This window comes from Brassica rapa, chromosome A10 (genome assembly GCF_000309985.2).
Source record: "Brassica rapa cultivar Chiifu-401-42 chromosome A10, CAAS_Brap_v3.01, whole genome shotgun sequence".
Lineage (NCBI taxonomy): Eukaryota > Viridiplantae > Streptophyta > Magnoliopsida > Brassicales > Brassicaceae > Brassica > Brassica rapa.
Genome location: NC_024804.2, coordinates 17,375,400 through 17,388,676, shown reverse-complemented (window position 1 = coordinate 17,388,676; position 13,277 = coordinate 17,375,400). Strand labels below are relative to the sequence as shown.

The 13,277-nt window shown below is 36.5% G+C and overlaps 2 protein-coding genes across 3 annotated transcripts; one reads left to right on the top strand and one right to left on the bottom strand.

Moving 5' to 3' along the window:
* The first annotated feature begins 65 nt into the window (after positions 1 to 65).
* Positions 66 to 9,978, top strand: LOC103847538 (DDT domain-containing protein PTM). 2 transcript variants are annotated; one of them, XM_033282005.1, is made up of 10 exons: positions 66 to 932; positions 2,251 to 4,645; positions 4,748 to 5,254; positions 5,814 to 6,576; positions 6,907 to 7,198; positions 7,296 to 7,423; positions 7,753 to 8,222; positions 8,438 to 8,466; positions 8,768 to 9,358; positions 9,455 to 9,978. In XM_033282005.1, the coding sequence occupies exons 2-10, from the start codon at positions 2,289 to 2,291 to the stop codon at positions 9,565 to 9,567; spliced, it is 5,250 nt and encodes a 1,749-aa protein (XP_033137896.1). In that variant the 5' UTR covers positions 66 to 932; positions 2,251 to 2,288; the 3' UTR covers positions 9,568 to 9,978. The 2 variants fall into 2 exon arrangements, with proteins under 2 accessions (XP_033137896.1, XP_033137895.1); XM_033282004.1 differs by having other exon boundaries at positions 66 to 2,169.
* A 231-nt stretch (positions 9,979 to 10,209) lies between these two features.
* Positions 10,210 to 12,259, bottom strand: LOC103846640 (THUMP domain-containing protein 1). The gene is made up of 7 exons (XM_033282011.1): positions 12,060 to 12,259; positions 11,858 to 11,977; positions 11,285 to 11,683; positions 11,040 to 11,179; positions 10,853 to 10,973; positions 10,624 to 10,764; positions 10,210 to 10,528 (listed from the first exon to the last, which is right to left on the bottom strand). Exons 1-7 carry the CDS (start codon positions 12,111 to 12,113, stop codon positions 10,448 to 10,450), a joined length of 1,056 nt encoding a protein of 351 aa, XP_033137902.1. The 5' UTR covers positions 12,114 to 12,259; the 3' UTR covers positions 10,210 to 10,447.
* Between the last annotated feature and the right edge of the window lie 1,018 nt (positions 12,260 to 13,277).

Sequence of the window (13,277 nt, the reverse complement as noted above, 5' to 3'; positions counted from 1 at the left end):
AGTGTAATATATAAAATATCAACTTCTAATAATTTATCCTTTCTCAAAAAAACTTATAATAATTTATTTTATCGAATAACACATTAATATAACACTGTAATATTATATATATAGAGACAAAAATTAAAATTCCAGTGCTATAGTTTATCCAAAATTTTAGTAAAAATTAACAATTATAAAATTTTAACAATTATAAAAGATAAAACATATAGTTTATATAACCACTCATATAATGTCTAAATAAAACAAATATAAGTAAGATAACATTACATTATTTCATACTTAACAAAAAGTTTATATTGTTTATTGCTGATGACAAGATCCAAATATATTCTGTTGGATGCCTAAATTTAAAACTTTTGAGTTTTAGCTATAAATATATTTTTACTAAAATGAAAGATTCATAACTCGGACCATGTCTAATGAAACATTAATGTTACTCTTAACAATTATATCACAGAATATCGACTCCTAAATATATCAAATAATTTACGCTTATAGTATGGGCTTTACCATCTTTATTCCAATGTCGGTCTTACATAATCTAACAAATAAATTATATGGTCGACATGTCTATCTAAATCAAAAATAAGTAATCTATCAAAAAATCGAATCTCAGTAACCTATCATTTTAAGCCAGCGCATATATTCTACACAGAGAAATTAGGAATATAATCTATAGAAAAAAGGAAGTTATAGATTTGTTTTTGAATTAACATATCCCAGACGTGGCAGAAAATTAGTGATTAATAAGAAGATAATCATGTGTACAAGATAAAGTTGCAAGGTTATATAACCACTCATATCGTGTGAAGAAAACATTCAAAGTTTAAAATAACATAAATATTTTGTACTTTAAAAGAGATTTTGTTCCGTGTTCATTGCCGGCCTGAGATCTAGCATCTGATATTCGACATCTGACATCCGACATTGTAAGAATATAAATCTTTTCCTCTTTTGTCGATCTGGTTTTTAAACGTTTTGTTTCTTAGATCTTTGTTAATGGTGTTGGTTTCTGAGTTTAATTTAATTAACAATTACTTTTTCTTGATTTTGTTGTACGTAGAACTATGAATTGACTCGGAAAGTTGGTAATGATTTATTATTCTTTTTTTTTATTTGATAATTTTTTGTTCTTTTTATTTTGTAATTTATTGTTGATAATTTTCATAACTAAAAGTGAATTAAACTATTTTATTTGTTGTTCATATATTATCGACAATATATTTAAATTATCTCAGCGTTGACACATAAAATTTTTAAACTCTAAAGCATTATATATGTAAAACACACAAATGTAAAAAGCATAGTAGAAAGTAAAATATATATCTATGTAGATAGCTAATTAGCTGTATGTGAGACATGACAAATGAATTTGTGTTCTAAATATTTTCTTTTTGAAGGAAACAACATAGCATACAAATAAATAAATAAATATATTGTATACACATATTAACTTAATATATAATACAATATATTACTTATTCCAGTTTAAATTTTGATAGTTTTTTAATACTCAATAAATTTATAGTTGCATATAATTTTACTTTTAGTTATATATGTATTTGTAAACTACAAATAAATAAATCAATAAATAATATATAATTAATGTTTGAGACCAAACCCAAATATGTCATCTATAAAAATGTCAAATTTTAATAATATATATTTTCAAACCAAGACATCATAATTCTATGTTTAAAAAAAATACAGTATGATAATTATGATAGATTATTATTGATAATAAAATAAATATATTTTTGATCAATCTAAATATATTTTAAGAGAATTATTTTGTTAGTGACTTTAATTTAATTGATGGCTAGATCATGATGATTCACTATTTTTTTTTTGACAATTTGCTATTAAATGATTTATGATTAAAAATACATATGATTTATATTTGTTTGCTGTTCATATATGTTGTGGACTACATATGAAAAGTGCAAACCATGTTTATATATAACTCTATAAACATGACTCATGTAAAATAATAATCTAGAAGAAAGTTAGAGAAGCTATATATATATATCGCGAATTTATAAAATGTATCACACTTAGACCAGAAAAAGTTTGAGGAGTGTGGGAGGGAGAGAGATGGCCTTCTCTGGCCTTCTTCCCCGAAGAGTAGAGATAAAAAACTCTCTCCCTCTCTCTCTCCTGCAACTTGTAATCGTTTATAGGAAGATAATCCGTTTTCGCAATTCCAAACTTTGGCTAATGGCTTCTCTCTGCTTCGTTGGTTCACAGGTTCGCTCGTTTTGTTTAGCTAAAGGTAGCTCACAGCAATGGAGATGGTGGGAAAAGTCGTTAGGAAGGAGATCGACGGGGTCGGGTTCTGCTTCGGTACGGTGCAATCCTACGATCCTTCTGGATTTTACGTGATCGTGTACGAGAATGGCGTTACGGAGACTTCGAGTTTGACCGAGTTTGCTGCTCTCGTGGTGGGAGAAGACCAATTCGAGGAAGCGCAAACGCCGGTTCAAGTGAATCTTCCTAAGAAGATCAGGAAGCGGCCTCCGGATAATATCAACCGATGCAGTGATATGTTGCCGAACGAGGTCAATGTGATGAGGGATGTCGATTTGAACGAAGAGATTCCGGAGGAGGATGCTGGGGTTGGTGATGGCGGTTTGAGAGGGAATCTTGATTTGAATCGTGCACCTGTGGAGGCTCTAGATTTGGATTTGAATACGGCTGTGCCGGAAGCTGATGAAGGTTTGGGTTATGAGGAGAATCCTAGTAACAAAAGGAGGAGATTGATTGATCTGAACGTGGATGCGAGCTGTGATTTGGAGGATGCTGAGGTCCGTGATTTGAATGCTGACGAGAGGGAGGGATGGTTTGATTTGAACCTGGAGAACAGCGATGGTGACGTACTCGTTCAGATGAATGGATATGGCGAAGTTCAAGAAACCAACGTGCAGGATGAAAACGGTGTCCAAGATGATCTTGAGGCTGGAGGATTTGAAGAAGTCCACGTTGCTGACGTATCCAGCGGTCAGATTTTGGAGGAGAACAGTGTTTCACCGCAAGATCTCAATGCTCCTGATGCTAATGGAGCTGAGGGGGATCATGATCTTCCTGAGCATAACAGTGCTTCACTGCCAGATCTCAATGCTCCTGATGCTAATGGAGTTGAGAGGGATCATGATCTTCCTGAGCGTAACAACGTTTCACCGCAAGATCTCAACGCTCCTGATGCTAATGGGGCTGAGGGGGATCATGTTCTTCCTGAGCATAACAGTGTTTCACTACAAGATCTTAATTCTCCTGATGCTAATGGAGCTGAGGGGGATCATCATCTTTTTGAGCATAACAGTGCTTCGCTACCAGATCTCAATGCTTCTGATGCTAATGGAGCTGAGGGGAATCATCATCTTCCTGAGCGTAACAGTGTTTCACCGCAAGATCTCAACGCTCCTAATGCTAATGGAGCTGAAGGGGATCTTCATCTTCCTGAGCATAACAGTACGTCACTGCCAGATCTCAATGCTCATGATGCTAATGGAGCTGAGGGGGATCATCATCTTCCTGAGCGTAACATTGTTTCACTGCAAGATCTCAATGCTTCTGATGCTTATGGAGCTGAAGGGGATCATCATCTTCCTGAGCATAACAATGCTTCACTGCCAGATCTCAACGCTTCTGATGTTAATGGAGCTGAGGGGGATCATCATCTTCCTGAGCATAACAGTGCTTCACTGCCAGATCTCAACGCTCATGATGCTAATGGAGCTGAGGGGGATCATCTTCCTGAGCATAACAATGCTTCACTGCCAGATCTTAATGCTTATGATGCTAATGGAGCGGAGGGAGATCATCATCTTCCTGAGCATAACAGTGCGTCACTGCTAGATCCCAACGCTCATGATGCTAATGGGGCTGAGGGGGGTCATCATCTTCCTGAGCGTAACATTGTTTCACTGCAAGATCTCAATGCTCCTGATGCTAATGGAGCTGAGGGGGATCATCATCTTCTTGAGCCTAACAGTGCTTCACTGCCAGATGTCAACGCTCCTGATGCTAATGGGGCTGAGGGGAATCATGTTCTTCCTGAACATAACAGTGGTTCACTGCCAGATCTCAATGCTCCTGATGCTAATGGAGCTGATGGGGATTATGTTATTCCTGATCATAACAGTGTTTCACCACAAGATCTCAACGCTTCTGTTGCTAATGGTGCTGAGGGGGAGCATCATCTTCCTGACCATGTTGCTAACTCTGTTGATAAGTTTCTCTCTGATAAGGATCATGATCTTCCTGTCAGTAGCACTGTTACAGCTTGCTTAGCTGATGAAGTATCGCCTGCTCTGTCAGTTAATTGTGTGACAGCCGAGAAAAATTGGATCGTTGAGAGGATCTCTTTGCTTCCGCCAAAGCCACAGTTACCTCCATCCTCGCCTAATTTGAATTTGGATGGTCTTCCCATTCCTTATGTCTTTGCTACTTACACTTTTCTGCGATCCTTCAGTACCGTGCTGTTTTTGAGTCCCTTTGAGTTGAAGGATTTTGTGGAAGCGCTGAGGTGCACGTCTCCTAGTCTACTGTTTGACAGCATTCATGTTTCCCTCTTGCAAATACTAAGAAAAGATTTGGAAAAACTCGCTGGTGAAGATGACCAGTCTGCGACTCTTTGCCTGAGGTATGCTTATTATTTCGGTCTTGTAGTTTTATTGCTGTTTAATGGACATGAAGCTTCTCTTGTTTTGGTGCTCATGCTTTGCTTGTCGTGTATTAAATGCAGGAGTCTTGATTGGGACATGTTGGATGTGGTTAATTATCCCCTTTATGTAGTCGAGTACCTGCTATTTTCTGGTTCTAAGCACGGCCCTGGAGTGGATCTAGCTCGGTTTAACTTTTTCAGAAATGAGTACTTCAGACTGCCCATGACTCTGAAAACTGAGATACTTACCTGTTTGTGTGGTGATATGATGGATGCTGAAGTTGTGATATCAGAGCTTAATAAAAGATCTGCTGATGGTTCCTCTGACAGGAACGGTGGTGAAGACTGTTTTATTTGTAAAATGGATGGTAAGTTAGTGTGCTGTGATGGTTGTCCAGCTGCCTATCATTCTAAGTGTATTGGTGTTGCCTTGGACCTTTTGCCTGAGGGTGCCTGGTACTGCCCTGAATGTTCATTTGACCGGCGTGTGCCAGGATTGAAGCCTGCAAAGCAAATTCGAGGATCACAGCTTATAGAGATTGATCCCCATGGCCGAAAGTACTACAGCAGTTGTGGCTACTTATTGGTGTAAGTTACTTTCTTTGTTCTTGTCTTATAAGGGGATAACGCATGATCTCAATGGGATCAATTTTGTGGATTCCTCATAATAGTTTTTTTTCTTACTAGTATATAATTTTTTAAGGAATAGCATTTTTTGTTGTCTCACCTCAGTTGTACAACTTTATGATGATGTCTGGCAAAAACCTTAGACGCATACTGATCATATGCCATTGTTCGTGGGTGAAGGTTTTAGCTTTGAAAACGTTACCCCTATTTTAGCTAGCTGGAAGATTAACTTAAACTATGCAGGATGAACCAAAATACATATAAAACATTAAAACTAGGTGTCGTTCATGTAATTTTCCAGTAAGTTGAATTGCATGTTTAGACATGTGAATAGCCTCTTTTGCTTTTTGTTTAGATGCAATTGTTGACCCTTAGTCTTGATAACATTTTTTACCCGCAATGTATGCTGATGTGGAATTTTTCTTATCATCTACTTCTATGAACTTCTTTCATATGCTGATTTTAGGAGTTACGATATCTCTTCATAGGTTTGCTGATGTTTTCCACCATGAATTTGCAGGATCGATAGCGACGGTTCAGGCTCAGCGAACTACTACCATGCAAATGATGTGATGCTTGTGCTGGAGCAGCTCAAGTCATGCGGTATTTTCTATGTTGACGTAACAACTGCAATTAAAAAGCACTGGAACATCCCTGTTACCGAACCAGATATCCTTAATATGAGTTCTGAAGGATCTGCCGAAACTGCAAACAATGGTTTGGATGTCATGGAAGAGACAAATATGATGAACACAAGGGAAGAAGTTAGACCTAATGCGCAGAGTGAATCGGGCTACAGAAACCAGTACTTATTTGCTCAGTTGACTACAGCAATTTCTGAAGAGATGGCACGTAACTCACCTGACCGTGCTAATGATATGAGATCTGATGAAGAGATAGCGTCGACCCAGCTGAAGACTATATTGATGAAAGCCAACAAATTTCAGTGGCGAAGCATCCAAGGCCTCTACCTAGATGCATGGAAAGAAAAATGTGGATGGTGTCATTCTTGCAAGTTTGGGGATGCCAGGAGGGAGAAAATTTGTTTTTTTAATATGAGTCTCGGGGCTTTACGGGGTCCTTCGGAAAGTGAGATTGCCAACAGTCAACCCACTGATAACAAAAGTCATCTTATGGCTATCATATCGCAGCTATTATCCATGGAAAGTCGATTGCAAGGTCTTTTGGTTGGTCCATGGTTGAATCCACAGTACTCCAGTATTTGGCGTGAAAACATTCTGAAAGCATCAAGCATATACAGCTTGAGACATTCATTGGTTGAAGTAAGTTTTTCCTCCTTCAAAATATTCTTTTTGCAATGGCATTTTTTCTAAGTTGAATCTTCATTATGGTCTGCTGCTATTTAAAACGTTAGTTTCGGCTTGCTTTCTTCCTATGATCATTACAAAAAGCTTAATCAATTTCTATTCACTTTTATAATGTTGCTAGGGATGTTGAATGTTTTGCTTCTTCTCCATTTGATCAAACTGTCTTCAGAAGTCTTTAAATAGGATTTCATTAGCACTTGATTGTTGTGTAGTACATTATTGATTAATCTACGCGTGCATCAGTTTTTCGTTTCCTAATGAAGATTTTGTGAATTACACTTGCAGTTTGAGGCGAATTTGCATCATCTTGTTCTTTCACCTCAGTGGCTAAACCATGTCGATTCTGCCGTAGAAATGGGCTCGTCTAAACATGTTATCATTGCTTCCACACGATCATCGTCAAAGACTACCATTGGTAAAAGAAGGGGGACATCGTTGGAGTCTGGGGTTAACCCTACTACTGCAAAGAATAATGGTGGATCTCCCATGTGTTGGTGGAGAGGCGGCCAACTTTCACGGCAGTTATTCAACTGGAAGGTTTTGCCTAGCTCTTTGGTCTCGAATGCTGCTAAACAAGGTTTACATTTTTCTTTATTTTGTTCTTCTACTGTCTTTAAATATTTCCCTCACTTTCATTTAGTTGCTTCATTCTTCATGCACTCTTAACTATGCAGGTGGAAGTGTGAATATTCCAGGAATAATGTATCCTACTGAGAGTTCAGAGCCCGCTAAGAGAAGCCGACGTGTTGCCTGGGAAGCAGCTGTTGAGTCATCCACGACTTCAGAGCAGCTCGGTGTTCAGGTAATATAAACTTGACTGAATGTAATTCTTGTTTCGTTGGTATAGAAAAGAAACACCAATATTGAAGTTACAAAGGGTGTATTGGTACATCCTGACTAGATTTTCCGTTTCGATTTGACCTATGCATGAATATACAGTAGATGGTAATGAGATCCTTTTAAGTTTTTTTCTAGAGATTTATTTATTTGAATTTTTCACTCACATGGTTATTTTACTAGCATTTGCAGTTTTACATCATTTCCTGTACCGTTGTGTCCTATAACTTTGTCTACTTGTAGGATGTTTTTTAGCCTTGGATGATATCCAGCTAACAATTCAGTGATTTACAGGTGAGGACACTCCATTCTTACATAAAGTGGGATGATGTTGAGAACAGTCATCTTCTTCTTGCATCGGACAAAGAATCCAAAAAATCTGCCAGGCTGTTCAAAAAAGTGATTGTCCGTGGGAAGTGCATAGAGGAAGAGACTGTTGAGTATCTCCTTGACTTTGGTCAAAAGAGATCTATTTATATTCCGGATGTTGTATTGAAGAATGGTCGGATGATTGAAGAATCCTCGGGTGAAAGAAGAGAGTACTGGCTGAATGAATCATATGTGCCTTTACATCTGCTGAAAGGATTTGAAGAGAGAGAAGCTGTACGAAAAACTAGTAACCCAGGAGGCTCTTTTAGACACCCTGAGATAGAACAAGTACGGAAAAGGTCCTCAGAGAGAAAAGGATTGTCATACCTGTTTGAAAGGGCAGAAAGACCCGAGTCTTCTTTGTGTGAGCAATGTAAGGAACATGTGCCTTTGAGGTATGTTCTTATCACCACCATTTTTACCTTCATAATTTTCTAGTCTTGATTAGCATAACAATCATATATTGACTACGCTTATAACTGATTTTTCACTTGTCTTAATTGCATGACATTCGACCTTCAAAACATATCTTGTAGTTTTGTTTTTGTTTGTCTGTTGAGTAGTGACCTTTCTTAACTGATTTTTTTGGTATGTTTTTCTTCAATGACAGTGATGCTGCGTGCTGCCACATCTGCAAAAGTAAGTCTCTTTTAATGTTTTTTCTGTTATATAGTTTTTAGCTAAGCTTATGTAGGTACTCTAATAAGAACCTAGCTTATATATATCACAAACGGAGCTACACAAAACCTTCTTGAACTGAAAGTGATGTTTAAAATGCATATGAATGAATTAAAAAATTTCAATGAAAAGATGCCCATAGAATTGTAAGTAGTAGTTAACTTAATCCGAACCAAGAGGTGACTTCTAACATGCTCTTTCATAGAAAATATTATTTTAGCCAGAGCTTTTTATTGATATCAGCTATGATAAAAAATTTCAGAATCATTTCACAAAGAGCATATCAGGAGAGCGGACGAGGAAGGCATGTACATCTGTCTTCCATGCAAAAGAGCAGAGCTAGCAGAAGAACAACCCATCGTACAGAGAAGAAGCCGCCCCGCAGGGAGTCAACGTAATAAAACTGGAGCTCGGACACAAAAGCGTAAAACGGTCATACCTGCTCGCAACTCACTTCGGCTAAAGGCAGGGAGAATATCCTTTAGGGGTAAGAAACATAAAAAGGTTGCTGCAAGCAAACCACTGCGACGTTCAGGGAGGCAAACGAAGCAGGTTATTCGGCTGCAGGATGAAAGTCAAGTTCCTGGAGGGAGTGAGAAACGGAAGCTGGAAACTGTGGGAGACAGAGGCAGTGCTAAGAAAGCAAGACAAGAAAGGTGCTCGACCTATTGGTTGAATGGACTCCGCTTATCAAGAGAGCCTGGTGATGAACGGATCAATAAGTTCTCGAGAGATGGATTTTCTAAACCTTTGAAGAACTCGGGTGCTGTTCAAGTTCGAGGTGAGTGTCGTTTATGCGGCTCCATGGACTCTGAATCCGGATCAACTCTCATCGCCTGTGAAAATTGTGAAAGTAAACCATTTTCTAACCTTCTTTTTTTTATCATGATTAAAATTAAGCTAGTTTCCTTTTTTCAGAGTCTTGTTTATCTCTTTTTTGCTGTAATAGAATGGTACCATGGAGATGCATGTGGGATTAACGAGACGAATTCAAGTATGGTGATTGAATTCCGGTGCCATATCTGTCGACAGACGCCTTCACCCTCATGTCCACCTATGTAATCTTACTACTTCCCTTGCCCCATCCTAAGCTGTGAGTTTGTTATGATAGAATATTCTTAGGCTGGGGATCAAGCTGGGAGAATTAGGTAGGGGAAGGTGTAACTTGGAGATGTCTATTGCGTAAGTGAATCAAGGGAAAGGAGTAACAGAAGAGGAAACAGTTTGGAGATAGTATGAAGTTAGTTTTGCTTGTTGGGACTGCTAACTTGGATGAGTAGGTACTAAAGTGAAGTGTTTGACTTTAAGAGTTAAGAGTGAACAAATATGAGATTCAAGAACCAGAGATAATTTTTATCATATGATTTCTTTTTCTTTTTCTTTTTTCTTTTTATTATGGAGGAACTTGGTAAACAAGTGAAAGTATGTAATAAAGAATGTTGAATTTATTTTCTATCGAAATACTTTGGTAAATGGTGTTTGTTAGCTTTTTCAAAATTTAATTTTGCAACCTTTCTCTCTTCATCACCAATGCAATTTCATTAACGTACCAATGATCTGCATTTTGGTTCTTCTCGCAACTCTTTTGTCTTATTACTGTGTTTGAGATCATTAGGTAACTGTGGAAGTTCTCGCTCAACTTGATTTTTGTCTTCTTGAAATGGAATTTACCAAGAGCAGATGAGGTAAACAACTCAAATTTAGTTCCTTAAAAACTTATGATTTTGTTTGATTCAACAAAATCAAATCACATTTTTGATGCTAGACAGTCGGAGCAATTTCATCAAAGAAAAATGTTTATTGATCAGACAATGTAGGATCTAAACACAAACTTCAAACATTTAAAAAAGTTAAAACTAGGAAACTCTGTGACACTACAAGTAAAAACACAAAGCATCTAAGTCTTTGAGTAAACAAAACATAGCAGAAAATTAAAGTTGCATCACTTGGTCGACGTGAGCTGCCTGAGATTGTACTTAGCCAGTTCCTTGTACTTCTCCACCACCCCAATCAAGCACACCGTCTGTAAATTACAACACAAAACCCGATGTTGAGTTTATAAACCAACCAACCAGTTTGTTAGTGCAAAAACTTAGACATGTATCCTTGCTCTCTCACCTTAACAATCTCAACCACGATAGACATCTCCGGGTTGTTCAAATCAACTTTATGAGGGGCAGGAATAGACTTCGCCACCGTGTTTATTATTTTCATCCTATCAAGGCCTGTGTTCGCACGTGCTCCATACAAGACAGCAAACTGCAATAACGGTGAAGGAGAGAGGTAATAAGAATTTCAGAAGCTAAGAAGGAATAATACACAAGAGGTTGCTGATAGTATTTATTACTTTCCGGGGGTTATCAGTCTCAACGGGAAAGTACTGTTCTACAAGAGGCTTGATGGCTCTTGAAATCTCTTCCTCTGAAGGATAACACGCCACTTCAATTGGTAAAATTCTTAGGATGAACCTAAGCGTCACAAGATCTATTAGCAAAAATCCAACAAAGGCTTAACAGTTTGGTATAGGATCAAACCTTGACATATGTTTTTTGGTTGCAGCAGCAGAAGTCATTGCATGCTGTACAATATCTTTGGGACTTGGGTCACCTTCTCTCCTTTTCATCTGGATGAAGACAATACCGTTGCAACCAGGATCTAACTTCATGAATCGTCTCTGTCAGAATGAAAAAAAGTAATATGGATAATAAGATCCACAAAGAGATAAAAACATACATTGTTATGAGAGTCTCATTGAGGCATAGATAATAGCATATTACACCGATCTTTTAGACTTTTCTGCATTTCCATTTACTTTTGCTGATGCAGTTGCTTCTTCCACACATGGCTTCTTTTTTGGAGGTTCTTCGATAACATCCTTTTGTTTCTCTTCTTCTTTTTCTTCGTCCTTTTCAGTCTCAGTTTCTGCCACTTGTTTGACTTCAGATGAACCTTCGCTTGCTAATTCTTTCGCATCCACTTGTTTATCACCGCCTACACTCACTTCTTCCTTATCCCCAACCTCTTTGTTTTCCTCTTCCTTGTCATTATTAGCCTCATCATCTTCCTCTTCATCCTCATCCTCGCTATAGGAAAATGTAACCTTTTTGTTAATCGGGTTCTCAAGCACCCCAGATGAATTCATTTTCAAGCCAGTCCCATGCATTAGCTCCTCAAAAAACTGTAACATGAAGGGAGATAATTTCTCAACTAACAAACACTGTAAGGATTTAAAGAGCTAAATAAACTTTGAAAAGGAATCAACTTTATGGACTAAAGAGTGAAACTAAGCAAAAGATGAACAAACTAAACTAGCCAGAATCAATTTAAAAGGAAACAAAGAGAGAAACTTTACGGAATCTATGACGTTAATAGCTTCCTGAGAAGCTTGGTATTCGCGTCCTCCATCGCAGGAGATGAAGAAACCTTGTACACCAGGCTTCAGAGGGTAAGCTCCCTTCTTCTTAGCTGGTCTCTGCAACAACAATCAAGTACAATTAGCTGCAGATTCATAGACAAGACGTAGTGTGGGAACATAAGATAGCGAGAATGAATACATTCTGAGGGAGATAACGCTGCTTTCTCTTCTTGCCCTGGTCACCGGTAGCCATCGTCGGAGACGGAGAAAGAGATACAAAAGTCTTTTCCGAGTTTCAGTCGAAACACACTGTGACAACTGACAACACAAACACTAGTTAGGTCATGCTGGAATGGGCCTATTGGGCTTTGAGTCTTGACCCATTAGTAAACCATAATTTTTTTCAGGCTTCAATACATGAAAATAAATTTATAGAATTATTTTAAAGTATTAAAAGGGCATTTGTATATGGATTTGGCATGATTTGATCAAAAAATATATCTATCTATACTATTATTTGCAAAGTAAATTTTTGCAATGAAGTTTTCACGTTGAAAGTTAGAGTGATTAATATTGTTTATACCCTTAATGAATAAAATGTATAAATAAATTAAAAAATAAAAACGAAATTTTAATTGATTTTGATTAGATAATTGATTAGTATTAAGAATAGTAAAAATTATCCAAAATCTGAAAATATAATTTGAAAAAAAGATAACTTCTGTATATATTGTATTGTTATCAGAAAAAGTCTTTAAGTAAAAAGTTAAAACATAAATTCTATTACTAAATATTAATTAATAAAATTAATTAATTATAAATTAAAAATAGAATATTAAATTATCCAAAATCTAAAAATTATAATTAAAAAAGATAATTTATATATATATTATATTGTTATATGAAAAATTATTTTAGTAAAACGTTAAAAACATAAATTATATAATTAAATATTAATCAAATAATTTTTTTAATTATATAATTAAAAATATAATATTGAATTATTTTAAAATTTATTTTAGTAATGAATCTATATATATAAAAATATGTTTGCCTCTCTCCTAAGCTATCCACGTGGAAAATCACTCTCTGACAGATCGACATGTGTATCTGGATTTTATTTATTTGGCTAGACTTGAGTTTAACTTTGGGCTTATACTATAAACAATTGACAGAGCTTTTTACTCTTTAATATTATTGAATGTATTAATTATTTCTTAATACATAGTAGATAAAACAAAAAAAACACACATTACGATATGAACGTTATATTATCATCAAAGCAATCTTTACCATATCTACCTCATCTTGTGATAATTTATAAAGTAGCAACGAATCTATGAGTTCGGCAAATTTGCAATTACATACTTCAAAAATTTTAAGTATATAAACAGTCAACAGTAGTGTGTTGAATATT

What these genes read in the sequence shown, in the direction of transcription:
- LOC103847538 (XM_033282005.1), top strand. Translation starts at nt 2,289, where the DNA reads ATGGAGATGGTGGGAAAAGTCGTTAGGAAGGAGATCGACGGGGTCGGG. An exon ending in TCTGCGACTCTTTGCCTGAG is followed by an intron (nt 4,646 to 4,747) that starts GTATGCTTATTA and finishes TATTAAATGCAG; the next exon opens with GAGTCTTGATTGGGACATGT. An exon ending in TGAGACATTCATTGGTTGAA is followed by an intron (nt 6,577 to 6,906) that starts GTAAGTTTTTCC and finishes TTACACTTGCAG; the next exon opens with TTTGAGGCGAATTTGCATCA.
- LOC103846640 (XM_033282011.1), bottom strand. Translation starts at nt 12,113, where the DNA reads ATGGCTACCGGTGACCAGGGCAAGAAGAGAAAGCAGCGTTATCTCCCT. An exon ending in CTATTAACGTCATAGATTCC is followed by an intron (nt 11,684 to 11,857) that starts GTAAAGTTTCTC and finishes TTCATGTTACAG; the next exon opens with TTTTTTGAGGAGCTAATGCA. An exon ending in AGACTGATAACCCCCGGAAA is followed by an intron (nt 10,765 to 10,852) that starts GTAATAAATACT and finishes CCGTTATTGCAG; the next exon opens with TTTGCTGTCTTGTATGGAGC.